This window comes from Cebidichthys violaceus, unplaced genomic scaffold (genome assembly GCF_023349555.1).
Source record: "Cebidichthys violaceus isolate CVI_PGR_0920_01 unplaced genomic scaffold, fCebVio1.0.p SCAF_3, whole genome shotgun sequence".
Lineage (NCBI taxonomy): Eukaryota > Metazoa > Chordata > Actinopteri > Perciformes > Stichaeidae > Cebidichthys > Cebidichthys violaceus.
Genome location: NW_027176483.1, coordinates 11,438,549 through 11,465,950, shown reverse-complemented (window position 1 = coordinate 11,465,950; position 27,402 = coordinate 11,438,549). Strand labels below are relative to the sequence as shown.

The following is a 27,402-nucleotide window of genomic DNA, read 5'->3' as shown; positions in this document are numbered from 1 at the left end:
ACACACACACACACACACACACACACAAACATGTTTGGCTGCATGGATCCCCTCCAGTGTCCAGGCCAGGTTTTAGCTGATTACCAAAACGGGGGTCTTTGGGAATCAACACCACTGAGCAGTAATGGGTGGAGAGATGTTTTTTTTTTTTTTCTGACAAAACGAGGGAAAACAAGGGAAGAAAGGACTTCACCCACAGCTATCCTTCTGGGACTGGAAACTGAACAAGACAGACAAGAACCGGTGACCTCACACACACTGCACACCTGAATTTTTCTGCACGTCTCTCTCTCTCTCTCTCTCTCTCTCTCTCTCTCTCTCTCTCTCTCTCTCTCTCTCTCGTTAGATATAACAAGCATCTTGAGCAAGGATAGTAATAATCATCAAACTCTATGCCTTTGTGATCATGGAGTGAAAGTTCGTTGTAGATATGGCCCCAGGGGGGAATGTAATTGTGTGACTGCAGAGAAGTGACGCCCTGCCTGCATCCAGATGTTTCATGTTTCCCCTGTGTGCTCTTTGTAAAAGATCTGCTCGCAGTGAAAACAGGGAAATCTTCAACCTAGAGTACAAGGTCCATGTCACCAGATTAAGGTTAAAAAGACAATGAATACCATTCCTTTTGCATAAATTGTTTGGAGATTATTCCAGGCTTTATATTTTGGTTCCGTCTGGAGAATGGAGAGCGGCAAACTGAGGACGCTCATGCTGCTGGAGATACATTTGCTCTGTATCTTTGTGCTGTCTGTGCAGGGGCACTCCAGTCCAAATCATGAGAATGGTGAGTTTACAAAAGCATTCTTGGGTTACTAGTTCATCTTTTTTTTAATTTTGCATATTTATAGTTTTGTTCATTTTGTGTTTTTTTATTTTTATATGGAAATATTCACTTTAATAAAAGTAGCAATACTGCAAAGTGAAAGTATTCTTAAGAAGTAAAACTAAAGTGCTTCATGCAACATATTCTTAAGTGTCAAAAGTAAGTACTTGTTTTTGCAGTACAGTCTTACATACCTTAAATTATAGTGGTATGTTATTATCACTGATTAGTTATGTGCAAGCAACATGTTATAGCTGTTGTGTTGGTGTAAATCATTTCAACTACTTTACATAATGTTGGGTAGATGAAATCTTAACCATGCATCACATTCTATCAGCATGTGATGCATGATGAAAATATATTTTCATCCAAAATCTTTATTTACAAAGAAGCTAGGCCTATAGCTATTGTAATACTCAATTACAAGTACTCTTTATTAATTGTATTACGTACTTACTTTGTGTACATGCACTCAGCTACTTTCCACCCCCCAGTGGTGGAAAGTAGCTGAGATTTTTCAAAAAAAACCAAAACAAATTTGCTAACTTAAGCTTTTAGCAGTGAGGATTTATCTCCAACAGCCATGTGCGACCGGCCGATGAATGGCTTCATTCTGATTCCATCTCACACAGACTCACACAATCATTACAACCCAGAAACCATAGTGTCACCTTCCATTTGACCGAGCATGACCTCATGCAGTATGTGTCTGCATGTTTGTCACAAGTCTGTTTTATCTCTCTCCTAGTGATCGACCTTCTGGCAGCCCTCAACATGTCCCACCACATCAGCGGTGTGGCCAGACTGCAAAGTCCTGGCAGTGTGATATACAAAATACGTCCCAGAGCCCCGTACCTAACTCTTCCTCGTGAATATTCCCACTTCTTGTTCTCCAACCTTCAGGGTGATATGGGGGTGCATTTGGTGGGGCGTCAGGCATCGGGCTCCAGTGCCACTCTTTTTTCTATCTCCTCTACGTCTTCACCCCTTCTCCAAATCATCTCCTCCACCCACAACTATTCTCTGCATTTGGACTATCAGGCTGGAGGAGAAGCTCAGGGCCTTGCCAGCTTTCACTTCCCAAGGAGAAACCCCTTCTCCGGGGAGGAGTGGGTACAGTTGGCTGTGAGTCTGGAGACTGATAGGCTGGCATTTTTTGTAGACTGTCAAGAAGCTGTTGTTGTACCGATAAAAAGTGACGAGAGAATCAACCTGGAACTGCCTCAAGATGCTGTGGTCACTCTTGCCAGCACACCAGGGAAGAAAGACAGTAAATTTAGTGTGAGTTTTTTGCACATACTGCATACCTGTACATACTCAAATACTGACAACATGAGACCTTTACTGATTTACTTACATTACCATTTATCTTAGGACATAATTGAGCCTCCATTTGATGTGAATTCTGTATATACAGTGACATTTAGCATGTGTGCATTTCTGTGTTTCTGTATGAATGCAGGGATATTTGAAGACAGCTGAGATTTCAATGAAAGCATATCTAAGGAGGCCGTGGATCTGTGACAATGTTACAGGTAAAGAAAGATTTTCTATATCAAAACTGAATGCTAATTATTTTTTTTGAACACAGAACAAGGATAGATATATGAAAAGATTGCCGAAGAGATCCATAAGCATGCCTTTCAAAATAAACATTCAAAGCTCACTATAGAGCTGTGAACAATATCCTTTTTGTATAGATATATACTATATATATATGTGTATTCATGCTTGCGTGCACACACTGTGTGCATTCATTCATCAGTTTGCTGAAAAGCAGATACTGCAGAATCTGACTAGATGCCAGAGGCTGCAGTGTCAATCCCTGTTTGTTTTCTTTTGCTCCATTCGTTCTCTGTATTGCTGACCCTGATAATGTATTATATTCTGAGTACTCTTGTACTGGGAGACATGAGACAATTTGTGTCAGTGAATAGTTCTTTTGTCATAAATTATATGGACTATTATTTGGATCATATCTTTTGGGCCTTAGGCAGATAGTCCCCCAAACAGTTTGTTTATTATTCCTCAGTGTGGGTCTTCATTTTGACAGCATTGTCCCAGGATGTTTGTTTAAGCTCAGACTTTGTTCTTTTATTAATGCAAGAATTATCCAGGAATCTCTTCTCCAAACATCTCCCGCTTTCTCCTTCCAGATGCTCTGCCTTGGTCTCAGTTTACAAACGCCGATAGCTCAGATTCTCGGACTGACAGCAGTCGAATGTTCCAGCAGGATGCATCCTCCAGTAAACATCAAGCAAGCAGCAGGCCAACGGACCAAACCAACCATTATCTCCAGGATGTCCAGAGTGACCAGCTGCAGAGAGGTGTGGTGCTGGGGCCCCCGGGATCTCCTCAAGGGTTGAAGTCTGTTTCTCAGGCACAGAAAGATGACAGGCTGAAGAAGCTGGAGAAGAGGCTGGAAGAGCTGGCTCATATACTGGACACGGTCAAAACTCAGGTACATATTACACTTAGAACAAGTGTGTCAAGTGATATGAAGGATGGACATAGATTTTTTTAGTTTTTCTGCAGAACGCAGACCTACAGTCACGCGTACAGTACCTGGAGGGATGTGAGTGTGTGAGGCAGCGATGTGCGTGGGAGGGACGTGACGTGGAGGAGGGCCAGCGCTGGCAGATTGACCTCACCACTGTGTGTGTGTGCACATCTGGAAAGGTCACATGCCAAGCTAACATTGGTAAGGTAAAAATGATTCCGCTTCTGTCCGTTCTCTTTCGCTGCCTCATTCCCTCCCTCATTTGCTCACTCTGTTTATCTTTGTTACACACATACACAAAAACACACAATAAAATCTAACTATTATTTTGGCACACTTTCAAAAACCTTACACTAACACACATTCAACTGGTGTTAAGTAGCTAGTTTGCAGATGGCCCTCCCTCTCCCAGACCCTTGTCTATCTAACCCCTGTCAAAATGGAGGCGTATGTTTCGTCTTGACCTCTGACCCTGCTGGGTTTCGCTGCTCCTGTCCCCCCAACACCAAGGGACCAGTGTGTCAGAGACAGCTGAGACAGGTATTTTTGTACCTGGATTAGTGGGGTAGAGTAGATTCATAATGTGTTACAAAACAACAAAATGTCTATGTTGAACGTTTTTGTCCATGTTGTGACAGTGTATGTATTAGTGCAGCATCACAGAGCTGTTAATAGGGTGGCAGATGCTTCTTGTAATGTTGACCGTGTGTCCTTGTGTGCTATTCTAAGGCTTTGTCTACAGTAGGTGTTTCATTGTTTTAGTTTGGAAGATTTGCTTATTGTATGTTTGGTTACTCGGCAGGTCTCAAGAACTTTTGAAAAGCTTGAGGTGGGTCACAATCACAAATGAAAATGAAGGTTTGAACACCTCTTTTGTTAAGTGTTGTGTTACTTTAGTTTTCTTTTCGTTTTAGCATTTTCTTGTCAATCGTTTTGTTTGTAGCCTGCTTGTCTCTGTACATTGCTACATTTGACACCACAGTAGACTCACAGTGAGGTAGTACCTTTTGGGAAATACAATTTCTTTGAAGAAATTAGAGAAGAAGATCAATACCAATCTCGTAGTTGCTAATAGGCAGATTTTTTTTTTACTTTTTGACTGAGTGAAGCTAGCTCTTTCCCCGTTTCCAGTCTAAGTGCTAAGCTAAGTTCAACATCTCCTGGCTGTGGCTTTATGTTTAAAGGACTGATGTGAGAGTGGTATCAATCTTCTCATCTGACTCTGCAAGAAAAGTAAATGACTGTGTTTCTCAAAATGTCAAATTATTCTGATCTAGTTTTTAGATGACTCCTGTTATTGTCTGTTATGTGTTAATGGTCTAGGTGTAGGACATTGCTTGGCCTGCTGCATTGGGCTCACCCAATGCAGCAGGCCAAGCAATGCTTTACTTTACTTTTGTCTTCTGTCTGTTCTGGCTATGGGCATTGCAGTGGGGTTTAAGGCTGGGTAAGAGGCCCTGTGTCCCCCCTCCCCACTTCTAGGCATGTTGGGTATCCAAACCAGAGAACAAGTGTGAAGGGATGCGGCCATTTCAACGCCGCTGGGCCTTTAATCCTACCTCAGGCCTCTGTGAGGACTTCCTCTACTGCACAGGACACAGCAGCAACAACTTCCCTTCTTTTAAAGCCTGTATGGACCAGTGCACTTTGGGTGCGTGTTGCCTCCGCAAATCAAGGCAGGATCTAACCACAGGCCACCACAATTACAGTCAACATGAATACAACATCTCCTCTGTGAATAGGACTCTCTGTAGATTCGACCTGGGTAAGTTGGAGAATGACATGCGGTATGACAATATAGACTTCAACCGTACTAAGCTGGAAGATCTTAAAAGAAACCTTAAAAGTGCAAACTGCCGTGAGGACCTGGATTTCACTTATACCTGTGATTACCTTACTCGAACACAGTGCCAAGCTTTGGTGAGGAACCAAGCTGGAGAAGTACAAGTAATGAGCTTCTCTCCCGGAATGAAGTGCTCCAATGTGAGATGTTGTGGAGGTTGTGGTTGCTTCTTTCAACAAAAGCTGTGGAGATATGGGGAACGGTTAAGGCAAGGCTGTGAAGAGTGCACATGCACACGTAGTGGCAGAGTGGACTGTGTGTGCAAGCACCTGACCAAACGTAAAGAGATCAGAGACCTCACACTGAGAGAGAGGAGGTTGTACCAACAGGCTATCAGAAAAGTCTACGCCAGGCCAGGTAAGACTGTAAGTCTTTTTTGCCCATAGCTTTTTAAAATTTTAAGTATACCTTTTTAATCATTATTATGTGTTTATTTGTGTCTCTGTTTGTGTGTTTGCATGTGGATTTAGCTTTGTGGAAGGGCTTTGCGCTACTGAGAGCTGAGTTCTCCCCTCTGGCCGGTGATCATGCCTTCTTCCTCCCCTGGCACCGCTACTTCCTGCGATTAGTGGAGCGTGAGCTGCAGTCAATATCATCATGTAAACTGGCACTTCCATATTTTGAGTGGACAGTGGACTCTGGGTTGATGAAGTTCTCAGCTGCGTGGCAGGCTGGATTGTTTGGAGGAGATGGGGAGCCCAGCTCCGGCTGCGTACCACATCACCCTTTCCAGGGCTTGACTTCCCATTTCCACTGGTCCCCTTGTCTCAAACGGCGTTTCAACTCCTTGGTTTGTCAAACAGCATTTATTCATTTAACAGCCCACCTCCCTGTACTTTCTATACATTGCAACATTTTGAGCTGTATTACTGGTACCCGGTTTGTCTAACTAATTTCCATTAATCCCTTTAGATGTGGCTGCCAGATGCAGTGACCCTGCAGAGGACCGTAAACCAGGCAGACTTTCAAGTGTTCTCCCTGTCTCTGCAGACCTTTTCTGGCCTTTTTAGGCTTTGGGTAGGGGGTCACATGGCTTCCCCTCTGGCTGCTTATGACCCTTTATACCTCTCACACATGGCATTCATGGACAAGCTGTGGGCACAGTGGCAAGATAAACATCAGCATAGATCAAAAAGACAAACTTCTAGTGATGATCATGCTCAGAGTGACATCCTTTACCCTACTGCACAGAGGCATGTGAAGATGAAGCCTTTTGATGTTACCCCCGATGATGTGATTTCTTCCCAGAAGCAGATGTGTATTGTGTATGTGCCAATAACCATTGGTGCACCTTGTAATGTGACATCATTACAAACACACCCACAAGGAAGTCTGAAATATCAGATGCGTAGCTTTGACAAACACAATTCACACCACAACAGTTTTGTCATTGGGGGCTTTGACAGCAGTGGTTTTGACCAACATGGATATGATCGTAATGGCTATGACCGAAGCGGTTGGGACAGGTGGGGCTATGGCAAAGATGGATTTAATCGGGACTTTATTGATAGGGATGGATATGACATGTCTGGTTTAAACCGCTATGGGTTCAACCGTTCTAATGTCACCTGGTTTGGCATGCGTAAGGATGGGATGTTTGAGAATGAGAAGAAAAAAGAGCCTGACAAGACAGATGAGAAAGAGGAGAGTGACAATAAGACACACCGAGACAAGATAATGTCCAAAGTCTTCAGTGACAAAGGCTACAGTATTTATGGGTTTGATCCATTTGGTTTGGATCGCAATGGGTTTGATGCATTTGGCTTTCGAAGAGATGGTTACGACAAGGACAGCTGCAACTGGTTCTTCAATGGGCCGCACTACCTGCGGTTCTACTTCCACACGCAGCAACAGTTGATGTCATCCAGTGAACGAGCTTTAAACAGCATCAACCGTACCTGTCCTCCAGTCACCTCCCTGCCCCAGCACTGGGCCATGCAGGACTGGATGACTTTCAATCTGGACAAAAGCAGTGCTCTCAATGGTCAACTAGAGCAGGAATGGATTGGACAAATTATGCCCGAAAATGTAGCAGCTGCTCAAAATAGGAGCAACATATGGCTTCCAATCACACCAGATCACAGGTATCAGCATTACAAGAGGAACATTGACAATAGTCTTGCAAAGCCAGCCCACAATTTGTTGTTTGATGTTCATTGTGGTATGACACAACTCAGTGGACATTTGCTTGCAAGAGGCATCATTTTAATTATGTTGCACAGTTGAGTAATGGCAGGTGCCTTCCTTACCCTAGACATTAGCATGAGTCCTCCCTACACCTGATTAGACAAAAACAACATTTGCTTGGCTGCCATTGGTCGATTTTCAATTTCTGCTTCTCAATAACTTTGAGATAAAAACAAGGCCATGCAGTATTTTACACCTACAACAGCAAGTTCACAGTTGTTCTCAAGTTACAATGTTTCTAGAGTGAGTGTGTCACATAATCATCTAAACTTCTACCCAATGCTTTAGCACACAAATACCAAGCTTATCTCAGTAGAAGTCTTTGCAACTAAAATGTTATGGTGAAAACAGAACTTGATACACAACAGCTGGCTTTACGAGACAGTCGTCATAGCTTGAATATTAAGTTGAATCTTTTATCAATTGCTTTTTTAGCATTCTAACCAATGATGCCTGTTCCTTCGAAACACTGTAGGTTTTGTTTCAAGCTCCACTGGTTCAGCGGCTGTCCCCTTGGTTCTGCGCCCATTAGCTGCCGTGACCTCTGCCATCAGGCCACAGGCCCGTTGCCATTTGTACCCCGAGGCTGTCTGCCATGTGCGCAATTGTGGTTCCTGTTTCACAGAGTGGCGGGATCCAGCTACCGGAAACCATGTAATATGCCATGGCTGGTAAACACTGGACCGTTTCCCAAAAAAATGGAAGGATAAAGTGGACTACTTTTTACAGCAGTGAGAAGAGATTGGACCATCAGTCTGTACTTACATCGCCTCTGTGTGGTCAGAGAAGCAGAAAGTACTTCATGATTAGGATGACTATTGAAAGGACTGATACTGGAATGAAATGGACATCATAACCAATGTTACAATAGCAAAATATGATTTAAAATATTTTATATTCTGACATTAAAAGTTAAAATTGGTCCAGTATTGCGGGATAACGCTGCAGCAGCAAGCTCTGAACAGGCTTTAGGTAAAAAAAAACATTTTATTTCTCTGTAGGGTCATTTTCATAATGTTGTCAGATAATTAACAATCTGAGCCTATAAGTGGTAAAAAAAAAAAAAAAAAAAAATCACCTTTAGTGGGTGTAAATTAGTCAGTCAATACTGAACCAATTTCAATACATTGTTTCTGGAAAGTGCTATTATTGTTTAATTATTTTAAGGCATTTTTTTAATGCTGCAAGAAGCACAAACAAAATTCCATTCACCCTGAATGTATTTGAGAGGAGGACTTTCTGCTGAGCTAGATTCCACCGGAGATCAGTCAAAATACCAGACTCAAGCTGCTCTTATCAATATTTTTTTTTATATATAGGATGTAACACATTAATATGTGTAATGAGAAGGGAGCAGCCCCAGTGGTCCAGTTCTACTCTGCTTTATGGAGCATTTCAGCGTTTTTCAGCTCATTGTTTTGGTTTTTACGACACACAACTTTCCAGTTCTAGTTTACAGTCACCTGCTCTCAGCATCGAACTGCAGCAGGCAGCTATTTTTTGGCTAAAAAGTTTTGGCTAAAAAATAAACGTTATCAGACAGTGGACAGACATGCTGCAGCAATTAGCTGCGAAAGAGCCACATATTTCCCTCAGGGGTTGGTAGAGACCTAAAACAGAGATAAAAGAGAGTGAATATTGGACTCTCATTCTTTGGGTGGACAGAAACATGACTTGTTACTGCTGAATGTGTAAAAAGTTGACTTTGTCACTTGTGTTTGCAGCTTGTTGCACTGCCCTCAACTGTTAATGCAGGTCTAAAGCATCATCCTGGTAGTTGTAGCATGTTTTTGGCAATGTTTTTTTTTTAAATATATTACTACCATTTGCCATACTCTAGGTTTTAGACTACCTTGCCTTTGTATGGTAATACAGTTGTATTCAACTTCCTGGTTTGAGCATTTGAGGTAACTGTGTAGAACCTCCTGTCATAATAATAGAGTGAAACAAACATGTGTGACTTAAGTTGAATTTGGACTGGCCTCATTAAGGACTCTATTATTCTCTGTCTCTCTTTGTCTCTCTCTCCCTTAGTCCACTCCCACAGAGTTATGTAAACTTTGTTCTGGTTATTGTTCACGTTTTAACCGTCTATGTAATACACATGTGCCCAAACAGCCCACTGTCCCTTCTCTCACCCCTCTTGACTACTCTCTAGGTCACTGTCTCTGCCTTTTCATCCATCCTATCCTAAATTGTTTCTGCATGTTGGCCAGAAGACTCCAATGGCACCCAGTTGATACACACTTGCAGACTCACACTCCCACATACACTTTGATCTTAAGCATGCTTGGCTTGCTAGAGGAAATGCCTGTTGGCTGCTGGCACAGTAGGCAGCCTCACTAGCCTCTCTCACACTCTGTCATTATTGCCCTCTCTCACACACAAACACATTGTCTCTGTCCTTTGGAGAGTTGTCATTAAAATAATTATCTGCTGAAATGTCCAAGCTTGGCATAATAATATTTCATGAGCTAACTGAAAGCCTTTGATGGAACAAATTGAGTCGACTTTGCTCTTCACAGTTTTTAGTATGTGCTGTACAGTAAACAATGTTCTTTTTCATCAAAATAACTTAAACTTAAATTAAAAAGAATGGGGGAAGTTGTTGCGGTGATCTGTTACTCCTACAGTAAATCTCTTCCAGTGTTAATAGACTTGCCGGTGGTCTTTAGCGGCTAGAAGGCTGCAGGCACTTGTGGTTATAGTTGCGGCCCATAAAATATAGTATGTGTGAGAGCAAGCACATATATATTACATCAGAACCATTCTGTCACCACTGGAGAGAGAGCAGAGACAGATGTTTCCCAGTGAGTAGAGAAAGGTGAAACAAATCTGCATTGATAGACAAAGAGGGACACCAAAGCTCAAACGTACTTCCAAATTCCTCTTTCCTTACTTAAACTAACAGTATACACTCAAACGTTTATCTTCTGGGATATTTCAGACACACTCAAAAATGTTTATGCACTTAAACTGCTGTCTCACTTTCAGGATGTGAGCTGGATGGTACAGTTCATAATGTGTCCTACAGTAGAGATGGCTGTCAGACATGTACGTGTAAGGTGGGTATCTTTTTTTTAACATACACCTACATTAATATGAACATATTTGACCTTAAATAATTGCTCTGGTCATCCCTCTTCATCATTTTCTCTCTCCTCTTTGTCCTTTCATTGCAAACAGGAGGGTAACAGGGAATGCAATCCTCAACCCTGCCCTTCACTGGACTGCACACAAAGGGAGACTGCACCTGGAGACTGCTGCCAGCGATGCAGAGGTAAAGACACAGCAAAAACAAAAATCTGTCTTCAACACTCTTTGTTAGAGAGAAAAATCCCAAACAAATCCTCAGCCTCAGTTAACTACATTAAACACTTTTATGAAGAACCTAACTTAAAAAATGCCCAAAAGAATAGATCCGTCTTAGTAGAAATTCCAAACCCTGAAATGGAGTCAAAGTGTATCAGGGTTGTTCCAAAATTAAATTTGTCTAACTGTCTCACAAATGTTTTAAGAAAATATCACCAAGATTGTCTTTGCAAGATCTTAACAAATCCTTAGGCAGCCATTAAATGGGCTGAGCATAAACAAATGTATATATATTTGGTAAAAGCACTTCTAGTTGGTTTTGATCAATGAGAAGCAAAGCAAAAGAATCGGCACCACAAAATCATTGTTACTCTGGAATTGTATTTATACAATATGTTGACAGTTTAATGCTGGTCAGAAAGCATCCCTCCTAGACAGCAGGGGGTGCAAATCTGCCTCCAGATTTGAGGGGTAATTGAGGGGATTGTTCTGAATGAAAATGGTTGAAAGTTGAAAGTACTCCAGAAAGAGACATTTTTTATTTCCTATGTGCTCATTTCCAGTAACACCAGTAATGTAAAAATGTGTTTGCAGGCTGTATCCATTCTGGTGTCCAGTATGATCATAGAGCCAAGTGGAGGTCGGTGGGGAATCCTTGTGATGTCTGCTACTGTTTGGTGGGTTTGATAGTGATTGGCAATGTAACCCTCTTATCTTCTCTATCCCCTTCATCAGTATTGAAATCGTTCTGTTCTCTCACCAGGAGGGTCATGTTCGCTGTGAGAGGGAGCAGTGCAATACTCCATGTAAAAACCCAGCTGCTCCTCCACCCAATACCTGCTGTCCAGTTTGTCAAGGTGGGTTTCTTCAATTAACTGGAGGTGTGTGTGTGTGTGTGTGTGTGTGTGTGTGTGTGTGTGTGTGTGTGTGTGTGTGTGTGTGTGTGTGTGTGTGTGTGTGTGTGTGTGTGTGTGGCTTCAGTAAACTGCAGAGACACAGCATGTATGTCTTGTGTATGTCTTGTAGGCTGTGGTGTGAACAGTCATGACTTCTCTAACGGAGCTGTGATCCCTACTGGAGACCATTGTCAAGAGTGCACATGTTTGGTAGGGCATTTATCAACACATTCATCATTAGATTTCAATTTTTGTGTGTATAAATGAAGTTAATCTTTATTCTATCTTTCCCCTCCAGAATGGAAATGTGGTTTGTTCACCCCTTCCTTGTCCTGCCATGACTTGTCGAAACCCTGTACATCGTGCTGGAGACTGTTGCCCACGGTACGCAACCTGTCTAATGTCATCCCTATCACTTCCAAGCCTGCATCAATCCACCTTATTCATCTCCTACTTTCAAGACAACTGAAACATTTCCAAAGGGTTTAGATGTTTACGGTGTGTGTGTGTGTGTGTGTGTGTGTGTGTGTGTGTGGTCTGTAGGTGTGAGCAATGTGAATATGAATCCAACATGTATGTGGATGGACAGAAGTTCCCCTCCAGGAGAGACCCCTGCCTCCACTGCCGCTGCTCTGTGAGTTCAGTCTGGCAAAGACTTTTTTGTTTTCTTTATGTTCACGTGACTGGATGATGTGTTGGCCGTTATTCAACACCCAGGGGTTCAAAGAAAACCTGTGAAAGCCTATTGCCCTTTCAGAAGTAAATGTGATTACATTTGTAAATGGAATTAAGTGTGAAAATGAAGCTGTTTCCTGTCTTGAAAAAAAAAAATAGATAGATAGATAGATATCTATCTATCTATCTATATATATATATATATCTGTATCTGTATCTGACTATCTATATCTCTCGTGTTTACCTGTTTCTAGGCAGGAGAAGTGTCTTGTGAGCGCATGGATTCATCGTGTTCTACACCACACTGCAGTCATCCAGCTAAGCACAAAGGAGAGTGTTGTCCCACATGCGATGGTCAGTAGTCTGTATCTGTAAATTTGTCAAAAATATGCCATTTCCTCATGTCTTTGTCAAGTTTGTTTTGCCTATTGCATGCCATCCTCCAATTCTACTTTTACCGTTCTAACTAAAGCAAACATAACACAAGTTTTTTTATTTGTTCCCACAGAATGTGAATATGACAGGAGGGTTTATGCTGATGGAAAAGTGTTTATCCCTGCTGGAAGTGGACCCTGTCTGCAGTGCAGGTGTAAGGCAAGTCCAGTCAGTATATTCAAGAAGAAAGTGGTTAAACTTGAAACATTATATTGAAACATGTTTGGTTTAATGAGCAAGTGTGCTGCAAGGGGGAAATGTTTCTACCTTTGTCTCATGTCTCAAGAACAGTATTTTATACCTTTCAAAGCATTTTATAACACTCTAGTACCTGATAGAGCATGCACATAATAGCTATTATTGTTCTGTATGATCTTTTAAACCAAAACACATTGTATCACAACGTTTTTATACTTTTATCTGTTTTAGGGTGGGAATGTCAATTGCCGTGAAGAGAAGTGCCCTCCTGTCCAGTGCTCCAACCCCATTATAGACCCACGTCTCTGTTGTCCAATCTGCAAAGGTTATAATGCATTCACAAACACACACACACACACACACACACACACTCACACACACAAACACTCAGGTGCAACTCATCAAAGAATATAAGACTCCTTTTTTTCATTGTAGCATGTGTGTTGGAGGGGGTAGAATATGAGGAAGGCTCCAACTGGCACCCTGAGGGTCCCTGCTCCAGCTGCACCTGTGTGAATGGAGAGACACGGTGTACACACACACACTGCCCCCCGACCGAGTGCCTGCATCCCAGCAAGACCACTGGTAAGACTGTGAGTGTCTGAGCTTTGTTTATAGATGACAGTGTAACGTCAGTACACTGTCTTTTTCCTTTCCCCAGGCTCATGTTGTGCATTGTGTGAAAGCTGCACCTATAACCATCGTATCTATAGCAATGGCCAGAGGTTTACCACCCCTGACCACCCCTGCCACATCTGCACATGTCAGGTGAGCACATCTCCATTCTCACACACACACACACAATACATAGTACTGTTCGCCTTCAAACATGCTGATACAGCCCTCCCTTCTCCTCAGCATGGCAGCGTAGAGTGTGAGAGAAGACCTTGTCCTCCACTCAACTGTTCTAACTCATACACACCACCTGGAGAGTGCTGCCCTAAATGTCCAGGTTCCCAAACTCAGAACTAGATGTGGTCATGAATCAAGTAGCACATGGTGGTTTAATTTCCTTTTAGTTTATTGTCAGTTAGCTAACTATAATGTCTATGTGTTTGCATCTCTCCCAGACTGCTCCTTTGAAAACCGCATATTTGTGGATGGAGAGGCTTTTCCCAACCCAGTGAGTGTGTGTGAGGAGTGTAAGTGTGTGAGCGGCCAGATTGACTGCCACCAAGCCCAATGCCCTCATCCTCACTGTAACGCGCCTCTACACGGAACATGCTGTCAAAACAACTGCAATGGTGAGGAAACATACATTTTCTATAAGGAATACAAATTAATTTAACTAATTAAAATGTACATAACATTCCTCTATATTAGGCTGCAGATATGCTGGGAAAGAGTATCCCAATGGACAGGAGTTTCCCCATCCTACTGACACATGCAGGACATGCAGCTGCATAGTAAGAATAATGACCATCACAGCATGACTAACCCTGCTGTGTTGATCACCTGTGGTCTTCTTGAGGCAGGTTTCTATTTCAATCTGTGTTGTATTCCTTGTAGAATGGGAATATCCAGTGTCTGATGAAGAGGTGTCCACTGCTGCCATGCTCCAACCCAAATGTGCTGCCTGGAGACTGCTGCCCCCAGTGTCCTGGTAAGGATGTCCAAGAGATAAAAGTTCAGAAGGGTGAGAAATGGAAGTGCTCTAAAATAGACGCAAGGTTAGTTATTGTAGTTTGGCATGTCATTTCGCTCATATATCAACACAGTCAGCAGGTGGAACTCAATTAGGCAATTAGTTTTACCATTAGTGCACAATTATCACAATTTGCATTCAAAAACGTAATTTCTTTGACACAAATCTAAACACACAGACACGATGCGCATATTTAATTTTAATTTTTTTTATAACTCGTAACTCGTGAGAATTCATTTGGCTCACTTTTAATGAAACAAAGTGAACTAACTGACAACATTTTACTTCCTGTTTACATCCCCAAAAGCTCCAGCATTATGGTTTTTACACTTGACTGTTTCTTATTGTTAGTGAGCAGCTATTATGCTCCTTATCGTTCCTATTTTTAATTGGTATTTTATGTTTTTACTTTTTATATGAAATTATGGCTTCATATTGTCTTCATCTGATCCTTATTTTGAAAAGAGAAAGCTTAAGAGAGACATTATATTAATCCTTAAACCATGTGTTTAAGGGATGTAGAGTTTGATGGTTTTCCTTTCAGACTGATGCTACAACTCATAATTGCCTTGGTCGGGTTGGTACATGTTCTCTGTTTGAGTTTGTTTCCTGGCTGATAACGATTATGAAGTTGTATAGTAGAGACACACAGTTGATGTTTTTCCCCTGATATTCCCTCAGCTCCTCCATCAGGCTGTGTGTATGAACAGCAACCCTACAGACACACTGAGCGTTTCTACCACCCAACCGACAACTGTCGATCATGTGCCTGCACCAATGGGACAGTTCACTGTCAGCGCAAGCCCTGCACCTTTGCTCCATGTTCTCATCCCATCACACAGCAGTGCTGCCGGACATGCGAAGGTACAATTTCTTATCTCTGCCAAGATATTGTAACGCAAAGACAAGACAAAGACAGTTTGTATATTTTGATTAAGAATTTTATGTCATCAGTTTTAACAAAAGACCTCAGCAATTTTGACGCAGTTGTTCAGTCATATAAGAAACTATATTTTATAATTTAATCATGTTTTCTGTGTCTCATTTCCCTTGCAGGCTGCTTTCACGAGGGCCGAGAGCGAGCTAATGGGGAGACTTGGGATGATGCATCTGATCAATGTGCAGTATGTGTTTGCCGTGAGGGCTCCATCCGGTGCGAGAAGAAGCACTGTCCACCGTCCAACTGTAACCACCCAGTCCAGAGACAGTGCTGCATGTCCTGTGATAGTGAGTGAAAAGCTATTAGCAAATGTTCCAGCTACTGAAGATTGTCCACAGACATTTCTGTCAACAGTTTTAATTCGGAACTACAGTATGTACCCAAGGTTGTCTCAAAAATATCTTAATCTCTGGTTTTCTACTTGCAGGCTGCATGTTTCATGGGAAAGAATACCCTGATGGCACAGAGTTTGGTGATGACAAAGACCCTTGTGGCGTATGTTACTGTTACGGAGGCGAGGTCATCTGCACCAAGATACCTTGCTATGGAGAGTGCAGCCACCCTTACAAACCACCCGGACAATGCTGTGGAGAATGTGAACGTATGTAAAGTCAAAATCAAACTCTGCCCACATTCGTTTAGGATGATTCATTTTAAACTTTGTTTGTTCTTCTTTCCCATGATTACGAAATGGCAAAATAAACTTGTCTTTATTTGACAGGCTGTTTCTATAACAGTGCAGTCCTTGCAAATGGGCAGTCAATCCCTGACCCAGGAAACCTCTGCGCTGAATGCACCTGCCAGGTAGCATCAACACACACGCACACACATTCAGGTGCACATTCCTGCTGGTTAATCTCTTATAGACAATGTGTCATGCATCTTCTCTTACAGAGTGGTTCAGTGCGATGTATGAAGAAGTCGTGTCCAGCCGCTCGTTGTCCTCACCCAGTCACCAACCCTTGTGGCTGCCCTGTCTGTGACGGTAACCAGCTTACAACATATCACAGTTCATGTTATACAGAGTAAGTAATTAATTGATGTTTAACTTTGTGTGTAGGTTGTCAATTCCAAAGTGTGACTTACGTTGACGGACAGATCCTTCCAGGAGGAGAGGGAGGGTGCCAGGACTGCACATGCTCAGTGAGAGGGAGAAGGGCTGCATTTAGTTTGGGGGTCTCTCTGCACCCTCACAGCTACTGTACATATTATCTTTTTTCTCCATAGAGAGGTGAAATGGTGTGTACACAGAGAAGATGCACTGCTGTGTCATGCTCACATCCAGCTCTTGATGGCTGTGCATGTGGAGTCTGTGATGGATGCAACTTTAATGGACGAGGCTGTTTCAACGGAGAGCGATTCCCACACCCTACAGACCACTGCCAGCTCTGCTCCTGTCTGGTACTACCACGCACATATTTTAATTTGTATCCACTGTTTGTTTTTTTACTTATATGTTTAAACATGAAAACCATCAGTTAACCGTGGAAACCCTAACTAGCAAGGTGGTCTACGTTTGCAGTAAAGAGCTGTGGAACAGAACAAATCAAAGTAGTAAAATATGAAATGGCTCATCAGTGATAAAAAGATGACTAACGTGTTTGAAGTCACAGGGATGTTTTAAAGGAATAGTCCAACAGGAGTCTATTTTTCATAGTATCAAATACGTGCCTCTTGTAGGCTGTGAAAAGTGTGCTTCTTCTTTGATTTACAGCATTTACAATGGATCTAGTGGAGTCCTACAGCAACACCAAAAAAGTGTCAAAACATATGAACCTCAGTTTGCAGCATAATCCACTTTTTCTGTTTATTATCTTGCAGACAATCATTGCTAGAAGTATCCATTTAATCCGATCAGGATGACTCTGTGAAGTGCAGAGTTTAGTTTTTGCACATGGAGCATGAATACACCTAGCTACCACTCCTTCATCTTTTTTTATCTTCAGTTGTACATAAGGACTATATTGAATATACAAAATAAATATTGTCAACCTCAATGCGTGTGTTTTTGTGTACAGAACGGCGGTGTGGTGTGTATGCATGTGTCTTGTCCAAGTATGGCCTGTGTACGTCCATTGACCCCTCCTGGGAAGTGCTGCCCTGTCTGCACAGGGATTTGTCTTCATCGGGGTAAAGAATATCAGTCCGGCTCCTCCTTCCCTTCTCCCTCTGATCCCTGCTCTTCATGCTCCTGTCTGGTCAGTCTGACAATTCTTAATGGATGAAAATGAAATAATCTGACTGTGCAATTGATACAAAGTCAAATTGTATGATTAATTTCATCTCCCCTCTGTTTCTTTCTTTCCAACTTGTCCCTTCATCCCCTTCTGATCAGAATGAGGTGGTAAACTGTCAGAAGAGACCTTGTCCAGTCCGGTGCTCCCACCCAGTTCCTTCAGATACCTGCTGCCCCGTCTGTGACTCCTGTCTGTATGAGAGTGTCGTCCACTCTCACAGTCAAACCTTCAAACCCTCCTCCAACCCCTGTCAGCGCTGCACTTGTGTCAAAGGCACCGTCACCTGTGTGCCCCTGGTCTGCCCACCAACACCCTGCGTCCGACCAGTTACCAAGCCAGGACAGTGCTGTCCTGAGTGCACAGGTACTTCCTGAACTGTTTGTGTAAATGGTATGAGAAGGCTTACGTGTTACTTCTGAGTCTTGTAATATGTATAACTGAAGCAAATCTGTGGCCTCAATGTTTAATCTAAATTAACCCCGTTGCTGCAGTTTGAAGAAAATTATAATTTTCTGACACTTTGTCAGAATGAGATGTACACAATATTGGGGCTGCTTTTTGCTTTCTGTTTTACAGCCAAGTTGCATCTTCCATGCATAGTACTTTCAAGCCTTGGTCTGCATACAGAAAGAACTCTTTTTAAAAGTCTACTTCAACAACAACAAAAAAATTATATTAAATTGTACTTGTTCAGAAATTATTTCACCATTGTTTATTTTGTTTTAACTTTTACCAGTTCCTTCAATTTAACTTTCACCTAAAAGTAATTACTGGAATTGATAAAAGCTACCGCAAATTCAAGGACATTAAAAATCACAAATGCACAAACTTTTCCACATAAAAACAAGCTATATCTCTCTAAAATAGACTTAATTGATTGTCCCTTGTCTGTCTCTGGTCTCAGTGTGTATGCTTGATGGACAGGAGTTCAATGACGGGATGACATGGACCCTGAGTTCAAACCAGTGCTCCACCTGCACTTGCCAGGTCTGACTCCTCACCTCTGTCTTTTTCCTCCATATTCTACTTTTGATGGGTTTAATTGTTAATCTATCTGCGTCTTGCAGGCAGGTGAGGTGCATTGTGCGTCTCCTGAGTGTCCCAAACTGCATTGTATGCATCAGGTGACCGATCCAGGAGCCTGCTGTCCTCGCTGTAGAGGTAAATAGATCTCTAAAAATCTTAATTGCAGAAGGAATTAGTTTTTACCAGTGATTTAATTTTCCTTCTCAGGTTGTGTGTATGGAGGAGAGGAGCATACAGAGGGCAGCAGCTGGTTTGCAGACTCCACCCCCTGTATGACGTGTATGTGTGTGGACGGGGTGACCACCTGCTCTGAAGTACGCTGTTTATCTCCCTGCATCAACTTCATCAACGTGCCTGGGGAGTGTTGCCCTGTGTGTGCTGGTAAGCAAATGAGGATTTAAGGCACATAAGCTTCAAGTTGCATATTAGGATTCTCTTCCTTTCTGATGCTTGTTAATCTTATATTATTGTTTGTTTTGTAGACTGTGTATTTGAGGGCAGAGTGTATGGTCCAGGTGACAGTTTCCATCCAGCCGATGACCCCTGTCAGATCTGCACTTGTGAGGTACGATACACACCTGACAACTGGAAACCTGATTGTGACATTTTTTATGTTTGTTTGTTTTTTTATAGATAAATTGATTAAAGCAGTAAATCTTCAACCTTGAGAAGCTGGAACTAGATTATATTTGCCATTGTTGTTAAATAGATGACTCAAATGATTAATTAATTGTCTCTGATTATCTTCTATCAATTAATAGATGAATCAACAAATAGTTTCAACTGCCCTTGATAACAGAAGTACTATTAGTAAAAGTAGTCATTGTAATCCAACCTGTGTGTGTGCGTGTGTGTCCCAGGTGATGCCGGACGGAGAGCAACACCTGAGGTGTTACCGAAAGCAGTGTCCCAGTCTGGTCGACTGTCCTAAGAGCAACATCTTGTTCTCTGGGCCAGACTCCTGCTGTCCTGTCTGTGCACGTCAGTACCAAACTGCATTTGTGATACAATGTTTGTTATCTCTGCATTGTCCCTGAGCTCTGTAACATTTGTGTATATGTTTAGAGCCTCTCAGCAACTGCACCGCTGCACTGATTGGCAACGAGGTCTTGGCAACAGATGACCCTTGTTTTACCTGCCAGTGCAAGGTACCGCAGCAACGCCACTTTTCCTAGGTTGTATTGTGAATACAGTACGTCAAGAATAAAGTGATGTATGACTCAATCTGAAGCTAAGTAAGAGAATGACGCTGACACAGCTTGTTATAGCCTGTAATGGAAACATGTATATAACAGTTGAACAAATAAGTAATGTAATTAGAATATCTGTTGGAAATCATATAAAATGTTAGATTTTTGCCATTTCATTGACTTAAATCCTTTCAATGAAAGTGAGTGAAGTGAGTTTTAGTTTGACATCGCTGCACCTTGAGATCTAAATTGTTGCTTCGTCTGTCAACATCCCATGTGATTTTGAGCAGTACAGTGATCCTGTGTCTGTGATTTAGGACCTGACATGGACCTGCTTACACCAAAACTGCCTCCCACTCACTTGCCCTCGCAATGAACAGTTCAACTCTCCAGACTCATGCTGCCCTGCGTGTAAAGGTGAAATAACACCTGCTTTCCTCCCGATTGTCTGCTCGCTGTACATTTTCAAATTTTGAGTAAGTCTCATTGGCATTAATTATTATTGTAATGGTTCTCCTGTGTTTCATGCAGATTGTGTGATTGAGGGCCAGAACAGACATGTGGCCAACGGCAGCAGCTGGACAGACAGCGATGACGACTGCGTCACATGTACCTGTAACGTGAGTCTTACAGAAATTTGTACGCTGCTCATGCAATGCTTTAACTAATGATAGTAACATTTACACACCACTTTTCAAAACAATGTTGAAATACAAGATAATATAATACAAGGTAATCTGTTCTTTCTGTTTCATCGTTAGCTGGGCTATATTGAGTGCAGCATTGAGGAGTGTTTACCTGCATTTTGTCTCAATGGCCAGAAACAAGTGAAGATTCAAGGGAAATGCTGCTACGAATGCCAAGGTATCAAAACCAGCCAACACAGTGAGCTTCCACAACTTTAGTGTTCTGCCAAACAAGTTTAATGTTTGTGTATGTGTGTCTCTGTCTTGACATGTGCGTTGTAGACTCAGGGGCGTCGTGTTTGTACCAGGGAACAGTGTATCACTCTAAGGAACAGTGGGAGGTGGATGAGTGCACCAGCTGTACATGTGTGTTTGGAGACGTACACTGTCACAGTGAACGCTGCCCTCCCCTAACCTGTGCAACAGTCAGTAAAACAAACACCCACACAGTCTTTCTCAGTGTTTCATCATAGTCTGAAATGTTCTCATGATGCCTCACTGTGCTGAACCATCAGTATAGAGAGACATTAAATATCTGACATTTCTCATCAGTGTTAACACTGGTGTGTGTGTGTGTGTGTGTGTGTGTGTGTGTGTGTGTGTGTGTGTGTGTGTGTGTGTGTGTGTGTGTGTGTGTGTTTGTTTGTCTATCTTTGCAGGATGAGATGCCAGCCATTGTCCCAGGTTTGTGTTGTCCGCATTGCCTTCCTCGTCCGGCCACCTGCATTGCCTTTGGCGACCCTCATTATCGAACCTTTGATGGCCGCATGCTGCACTTCCAGGGAGCGTGCACATACATCCTGGCACAGGACTGTGAGAGTGGAGACTTCAGGTGAGCAAGTGCTGCATGGTCAGACATGGTCTTGGTCTACTACTGCTGTAGTTGTTTGCTTTGTAAAAATCATTCAAATGAAACGATCTTTGGTTCAACTGCTCACAACTCATGTCTGTAACCTGTGATGAGGGGTCAGAAGTTGACGTTGCTTTGTTTTAAAGGTCTGCTTCTGAATGGGTTTTGCATGAAAATTAAATTTTCTGCCAAAGTTTGAACATATATGATTCATTTAAATTGGCGCCGGATTTAGCAATATTTAAATCAAAATTTGATGACAGCTGATCAAACTCACACAGTCCTAATGAAGCAACTGATCAGTTTTCGAGTGTTAACTCTTAAATATATAATAAACAACTGAACTTTAACCTTGATTGTTGTACATTTACTTATTCATATTTAATTCTAAAGAGAAATATTTTTTTCAAACTAATTTTGTAGGGGCAACAAGCCAAAAAGGTTGGGAGCTACTGTCCTACACATCTTTTGCCCATCTGACACACACATCCAGTGTATTTCGCTGCTGCTAATGCTAGTTTGCAAAAACATCCAGTTTTCAAGATGATTTGCTTTTGTAACCTGCTGTAGAAGAGACTTGACTTTATACATTTAGAACAGGAATCGACAACTTTTAAATTCTTCATGACGTTAAGAAAATACCAATAAAAGAAAACAATCAATCAAAATGCCAGAAGAATTTTTTATTTTTAATAAAAGTGTTACTCTTTTTGCCCTGCCCAATGACTCATCCTTGTTTGTGCAGTGTTCATGCCACTAACGATGATCGTGGGCGTAAAGGAGTGTCCTGGACCAAAGAGGTGACCGTGTTTGTAGGAGACATTACAGTGCAGCTACTCCAGGACTGGGTTGTGAAGGTTTGTGTCTACAAATACAAATCATTTTTGCACAGTCATGTTTCTGATATGCATCCACTCAGCCATTGTTGTACTCTTCAGGTGAATGATGAGGTTGTGACTTTGCCGTTCCTGAGAGAACCGTACATCTACGTAGAGCGACAAACAAACACCATCTTACTCAACACTAACATCGGGCTGAAGGTACAGCCTTTTTATCTCTCATCGTCTTTGTTATTAACGTATGATTCAAAACAGTAAGACCCTTCAGATTCTGTCACACACTTATACACCCACTGGTTCACCTTTAGGTACTGTGGAGTGGTCGCTCACATCTGGAAGTGAGTGTGCCAGGCTCCTATAAGGGCCACACCTGTGGGCTCTGTGGAAACTTCAACAACTACTACCAGGATGACCTCCGAATGCCCAACGGACGACTCAGCCTGTCAGAGTCTGACTTTGGCAACAGCTGGAAGGTAAAATAAATAAATACATAGAACAACACAGAATACAAAGAGTAAAAGTGAAATTGTCATACAAAAATAATTTAACTGCATGTCATTTTAGGTCACGAATGGTAGCCATTCCCTCTCATCCTGTCGCCCCGGTGAGAATGTTGATCCCTGTAAAGACGCAGGCTACCAGGCCAAGAAGGGGGCTAACGCTCGCTGCAAGGTCCTGAAGTCTGCTGTGTTTAAGCCCTGCCATCGTGTGGTGCCTCCTGAACCGTGGTATGGAGCCTGTGTGTACGACCTCTGTGCCTGCGGGGCCAACACTGATGAGTGTCTGTGTGACACACTGGAGGCCTATGCCAGTCAGTGCAGAGAGGCTGGAGTCATTTTGCAATGGAGGAGCCCATCGCTGTGTGGTGAGTAAAACACACACTTGAAGGTCCTGCTAATATATTTTCTTAAGCAACTTCTTTGCTGAATGAGCATGTATGCTAAAAATAATCAGCCAAAGTTAGAGCCATTTTTGTCATTTCACATGAGAGACTATGTTTATTTATGTTTGTCTCTGTGCTTTCCTCACTGATTTGAAGCTTTGCTCAGTGATACAGACATACCTTTGTGTACCAATCAGATTTTTGCAACATTTGAATCAAAATTAAATTTGTGACATTTTCGTGGTTGTTTGCATATGTTGCCAAACCACTGTATCAAATCTGATCAAACCTCACCCACACTGTCCTGATGAAACAGACTGCAGTGCCTTGCTGTGTCTCAAATCACTTACTCGTTCACTCATTCACTACTTTTTATATAGTTTTTGTTTCTGGAACTGCGCAAATTGCAAAAGTAATGGGTGGAAAATGCTTAATATCCCATGTAGGACACCTTCCAGGTTGCTCAAAGTGCATAATTAGCTATTAGTATATCTGGTCAGTGGGAAGTAAACACCCATTTTAAGGTGAAACAGCTTACCCTATTACTCTGCGTTTATCTCTGTTTATTTAATATGTTTAACGTTTGTCAGGCCCTATGATCAACTCTCAGGTAATCAGTTTAACGTGTGTTTAGAGTTTTAATGTTGGAGTTGGTGACACATGACAGAGGGGCAGACTGATGACTTTTAACGGAAAAATCATCAACATTTGAAACCAAGTTTTCAGGGTTTTTGCATATAGATGATAGGTGATTAGGGATGATTCTACTGAACCACATTGCAAATGGTCCATATTATACCTGTGACCACTTAAAATAATAGCAAAACCAGTAATAGTCACATAGTCATACAACTGATTTTTTCCTTTTAGATCTCAAAAAGGTCTAGGACTCATGTTCTGTTTTCAATCAAAAACCCACGCAAGTCCACCTGCTCCTGTTGTAAACTGATCAGTGATGCTTCACAGTGCTAGAAGCAAGCCATGCACAACAAATTAGCCTAAAATGAAAATGAAAAGACAGTTTTGGAAAAACCGACCTTATTGTTGACACCTGCTCATTCCCAATGGTCACTCTTGAAGCCATAGTGTTCTCAGTCTCTTATTGTTTTCTCTCTGTTGCTGTCTTCTACAGCTGTTGGCTGTCCTGTGGAGAGGGGCTTTGTGTTTGACGAGTGCGGACCCCCGTGTCCCGTCACCTGCTTTAACGTGGACGTACCACTGGGAGTGATAGAGAGCCACTGCTTCAAGCCCTGTGTCCCAGGCTGCCAGTGCCCTGCTGGTCTGGTTCTACACAACAACTACTGCATACAGCCAGAAAAGTGCCCCAAGATCATTCATGGCAACCCCCAATAATTCTCTGGACTGCTCACTTTCAAGTGGACACTTAACTTGTATGCACACATATGCACTGCCACCTCAAATAATCTTCAATCCACCCAAGGACTGCTACAGCCTTCTGTTACTGTATACAGTTTGAAATAGAAAAACCTCGGGATTTAACATATTTACAGAAGTGAAATACTGCATTTTAATGTTTTTATCAGCTTTGTTTTACTTTTATATGTAGCACTGAATATTTATACTACACAAGGGTTTTGTCGTTTTTTGTCACATGTTCATTGGTATTGTCTCTACCTGTACCTGTTTTGTTGTACACATTTATGATTATATTGTCCACAGCCTTTAGATTATTTTAACAGTATTATTTGCTACCAAAAGAGCATTTGTTTACTGTACAGGTTTTTTTTTTAGCACTGTGCAATGTGTGACTATATATACAAGAAGCCACATAATCTCAGGTACTCTTTTTTTTTTTTGCTCTCCATCGTACAAATAAACAAAGGTTTCACTAATATATGTGGTATTTCATTTTATGTCATCAAGAATTTATTATGATCTTGGTAACACGTTATGCTGCAGGTTTTCATTTCTCTATCATTTTTAGGTTTCCTAAAATGAAACATGTTAATGTTTAATTGAAACGTTTGTAATTAATTCATTCCAACTGCTTTTATTGAGTGCACAGCAGATCAGCTGAATATGCAAAAATATAAAACAATTTAACAATTCAACATATATTTAGAATAAAGTTTCAAATGATAAATTGAGATGGGATGAATATTTACTTCGGATTTAATGTAACACTTCTTTCAGCTAAATTCATTTCAGTTAGCAACTGCTGATAAACTCCCTACTGTAAATCTGTAAATCCTAACTAAAAGAACAGTCTCAGAAATGTTTTATATTTTCTTCATATTTAGCACTTATACAGTTCTTTTTAGGAAATTAGCAGGGAATTCCAGACCTGTAAACACCAGTGGATGTTTTAAAAGATACATGATTGCATATAATGTAATGTATAATGTATGAGACAAGCATCATAATATACAATTTACACATTAGAGCCACCAACTTTCACTAGTGGTTCAATGTTACAGAGCACTTTTCATACAAGTGTAATGTGTCACATGGTATTGTATCACATTTCTCCCTCTGACTGATACACTCACTTTTGTTGCTTGGTAACCTGATCCAGCTGTTTTGCAGAGGACTACTGTAACCATAGTAACAGCCTGTATAATTTATCAGTCCACGGTGGTGAAAACATGGAGCAGGTAAGATGTAGTATATTAGTTTTTGTGTCTATGTGTAAACTACATGTAATGTCTTTATATCTTCCTTCAGGATTGCATCCCCGGTCTGTACCGATCCCTGGGTAAGTCTGTCGGAGCAGAGTTTTCCTCTGAAGATGTGAGTCTCCTCTACCACAAAGTGTTTCACGTTTCCTCCAACACCGATGAAGCACATGTGGCCATGAAGAAGGTAAAAACGGACATGTTTAAAACAACAAAGCCTCTATGTTTAATCCAATCTTCATTTGTCATTATGGGATACTCCTGTGTACCTGTGTCCGTTTCAGATTGCAGGAGGTGACAATAGTTGGTCATGTGTTGGTGAAAATGTGTTGGATGTTCTCCTAGAAATGGAAAGGGAGAAGGAAAAGAAGGAAAAGGTAGTCAATGCAATGTTTTTTTCTTTTCTCTGAATTTCATATAACGGCGTCTTAGAAACCCAGTGACCAAAATATTATTTTGTCATCACAATATTGTTATCTGCAGCTCTACTGGGACCTCCAGCTGCTAAATGTCGGACATCTCAACACTCTCTATGTGATGGACAAACAAGTCAGAGTCAATCCTCATGTGCTGAATTGCCTCCACCAAAGCACAGACCCAAATACTTTCAAACAAGTGGTGGGGGGGGGGGAGCTGTATGGGAGTGTGAGAGGTGGGAAGAGGCTCAAGAAGGCAGCCAGGCAGTGCTGGGCCAGGTGAGCACCTTAACTCTCAGAAGTCAAAATGTTACTCAAATACAATTCTGAGGTAAAGGAGCTTACCTGAGTTTTCCTTTTTTCTAATACATTACTTAATACTACAACTATATCAGAGTACAGAGGGAAATATGATTGTGTTTGACTTAATGCTCATATAGGATTGACTTTCTTGTTGCCTTGCAAATTGAGGCTATACCTGCTAAACATACAGTAAGATAGGCTCAAAATATACGTTTTTGTTTTAAAGCAAGCCTGTGTAACTTCTGCTGAACAGCGGTCGCTGTGACAATTATGGAATAATGTTAATGTTAAGTAGGAAAAAAGTGAACTGAGTCAGTAATATCTGTTATGCATAGATCTACCTAAAGTCTGCTAACATAAGCCATCATACAATACTGGTCATACCAGACTAAGTAAGGCTGAAGCACCAAAACCCCTGAGTGTATAGATTTGAGCAACAATACATTTTATTGCAAATTGATTTACCTTTGAATTTGTTGGAGGGAGAATGTGTTGTTTCTTCTTACAAAAGCCCCATAGTATCACTTTAACTAAGTATTGATACATTGCAGTATTGATCCTTTAAAGATTCAAATTTTTGACATCTAGAAACAATTAAAACCTTTATTTAATGTCACAAGGCACCCATTAAGCATTGAATTGCATGTTTACTATAATTATGATATTGACATGTGCTTTTATCTATCTTCTTAGAGTAGCATCAGAGAGTGTGCAAAGTATATTGCCCTCTCCCTGGCAGGGCCAAAGCCTCGGGGTGAGAGGTGAGGCCTGGGGCTGTGTCTCCCTATCAGACGTCCTGCTCTTGCTGGAAGTGAAGTATGATGTGGTGACCCACTTGCTTTATACTGAAATGCTTCAGGAGCACTACAGTAAGGAAAGGTCTCA

The 27,402-nt window shown here is 41.6% G+C and overlaps 2 protein-coding genes across 3 annotated transcripts; both read left to right on the top strand.

Moving 5' to 3' along the window:
- Nucleotides 1-57: 57 nt before the first annotated feature.
- kcp (kielin cysteine rich BMP regulator) lies at nt 58-25,015 on the top strand. 2 transcript variants are annotated; one of them, XM_068722988.1, is made up of 46 exons: nt 58-781; nt 1,569-2,101; nt 2,283-2,355; nt 2,977-3,281; nt 3,356-3,521; nt 10,345-10,415; nt 10,537-10,630; nt 11,257-11,339; nt 11,426-11,519; nt 11,689-11,768; nt 11,857-11,942; nt 12,102-12,192; nt 12,488-12,587; nt 12,742-12,827; nt 13,098-13,191; nt 13,302-13,451; nt 13,528-13,634; nt 13,725-13,818; nt 13,937-14,110; nt 14,190-14,272; nt 14,376-14,469; nt 15,193-15,375; nt 15,568-15,738; nt 15,879-16,052; nt 16,173-16,255; nt 16,346-16,436; nt 16,512-16,594; nt 16,679-16,852; nt 17,470-17,649; nt 17,787-18,051; nt 18,593-18,675; nt 18,756-18,849; nt 18,922-19,095; nt 19,197-19,279; nt 19,575-19,695; nt 19,780-19,862; nt 20,222-20,321; nt 20,436-20,524; nt 20,726-20,768; nt 20,873-21,015; nt 21,250-21,422; nt 22,186-22,297; nt 22,379-22,480; nt 22,588-22,752; nt 22,844-23,144; nt 24,295-25,015. In XM_068722988.1, exons 1-46 carry the CDS (start codon nt 679-681, stop codon nt 24,513-24,515), a joined length of 6,252 nt encoding a protein of 2,083 aa, XP_068579089.1. In that variant the 5' UTR covers nt 58-678; the 3' UTR covers nt 24,516-25,015. The 2 variants fall into 2 exon arrangements, with proteins under 2 accessions (XP_068579089.1, XP_068579088.1); XM_068722987.1 differs by having other exon boundaries at nt 20,666-20,768.
- LOC137881188 (uncharacterized) lies at nt 4,230-9,949 on the top strand. Its single transcript, XM_068722989.1, has 4 exons — nt 4,230-5,520; nt 5,634-5,953; nt 6,076-7,247; nt 7,826-9,949. The coding sequence occupies exons 1-4, from the start codon at nt 4,842-4,844 to the stop codon at nt 8,058-8,060; spliced, it is 2,406 nt and encodes an 801-aa protein (XP_068579090.1). The 5' UTR covers nt 4,230-4,841; the 3' UTR covers nt 8,061-9,949.
- Nucleotides 25,016-27,402: the final 2,387 nt, after the last annotated feature.

What these genes read in the sequence shown, in the direction of transcription:
- kcp (XM_068722987.1), top strand. Translation starts at nt 679, where the DNA reads ATGGAGAGCGGCAAACTGAGGACGCTCATGCTGCTGGAGATACATTTG. An exon ending in GCTGGAGACTGTTGCCCACG is followed by an intron (nt 11,943 to 12,101) that starts GTACGCAACCTG and finishes TGTGGTCTGTAG; the next exon opens with GTGTGAGCAATGTGAATATG. An exon ending in GCGCTGAATGCACCTGCCAG is followed by an intron (nt 16,256 to 16,345) that starts GTAGCATCAACA and finishes CTTCTCTTACAG; the next exon opens with AGTGGTTCAGTGCGATGTAT.
- LOC137881188 (XM_068722989.1), top strand. Translation starts at nt 4,842, where the DNA reads ATGCGGCCATTTCAACGCCGCTGGGCCTTTAATCCTACCTCAGGCCTC. An exon ending in AAAAGTCTACGCCAGGCCAG is followed by an intron (nt 5,521 to 5,633) that starts GTAAGACTGTAA and finishes ATGTGGATTTAG; the next exon opens with CTTTGTGGAAGGGCTTTGCG. An exon ending in AACGGCGTTTCAACTCCTTG is followed by an intron (nt 5,954 to 6,075) that starts GTTTGTCAAACA and finishes TAATCCCTTTAG; the next exon opens with ATGTGGCTGCCAGATGCAGT.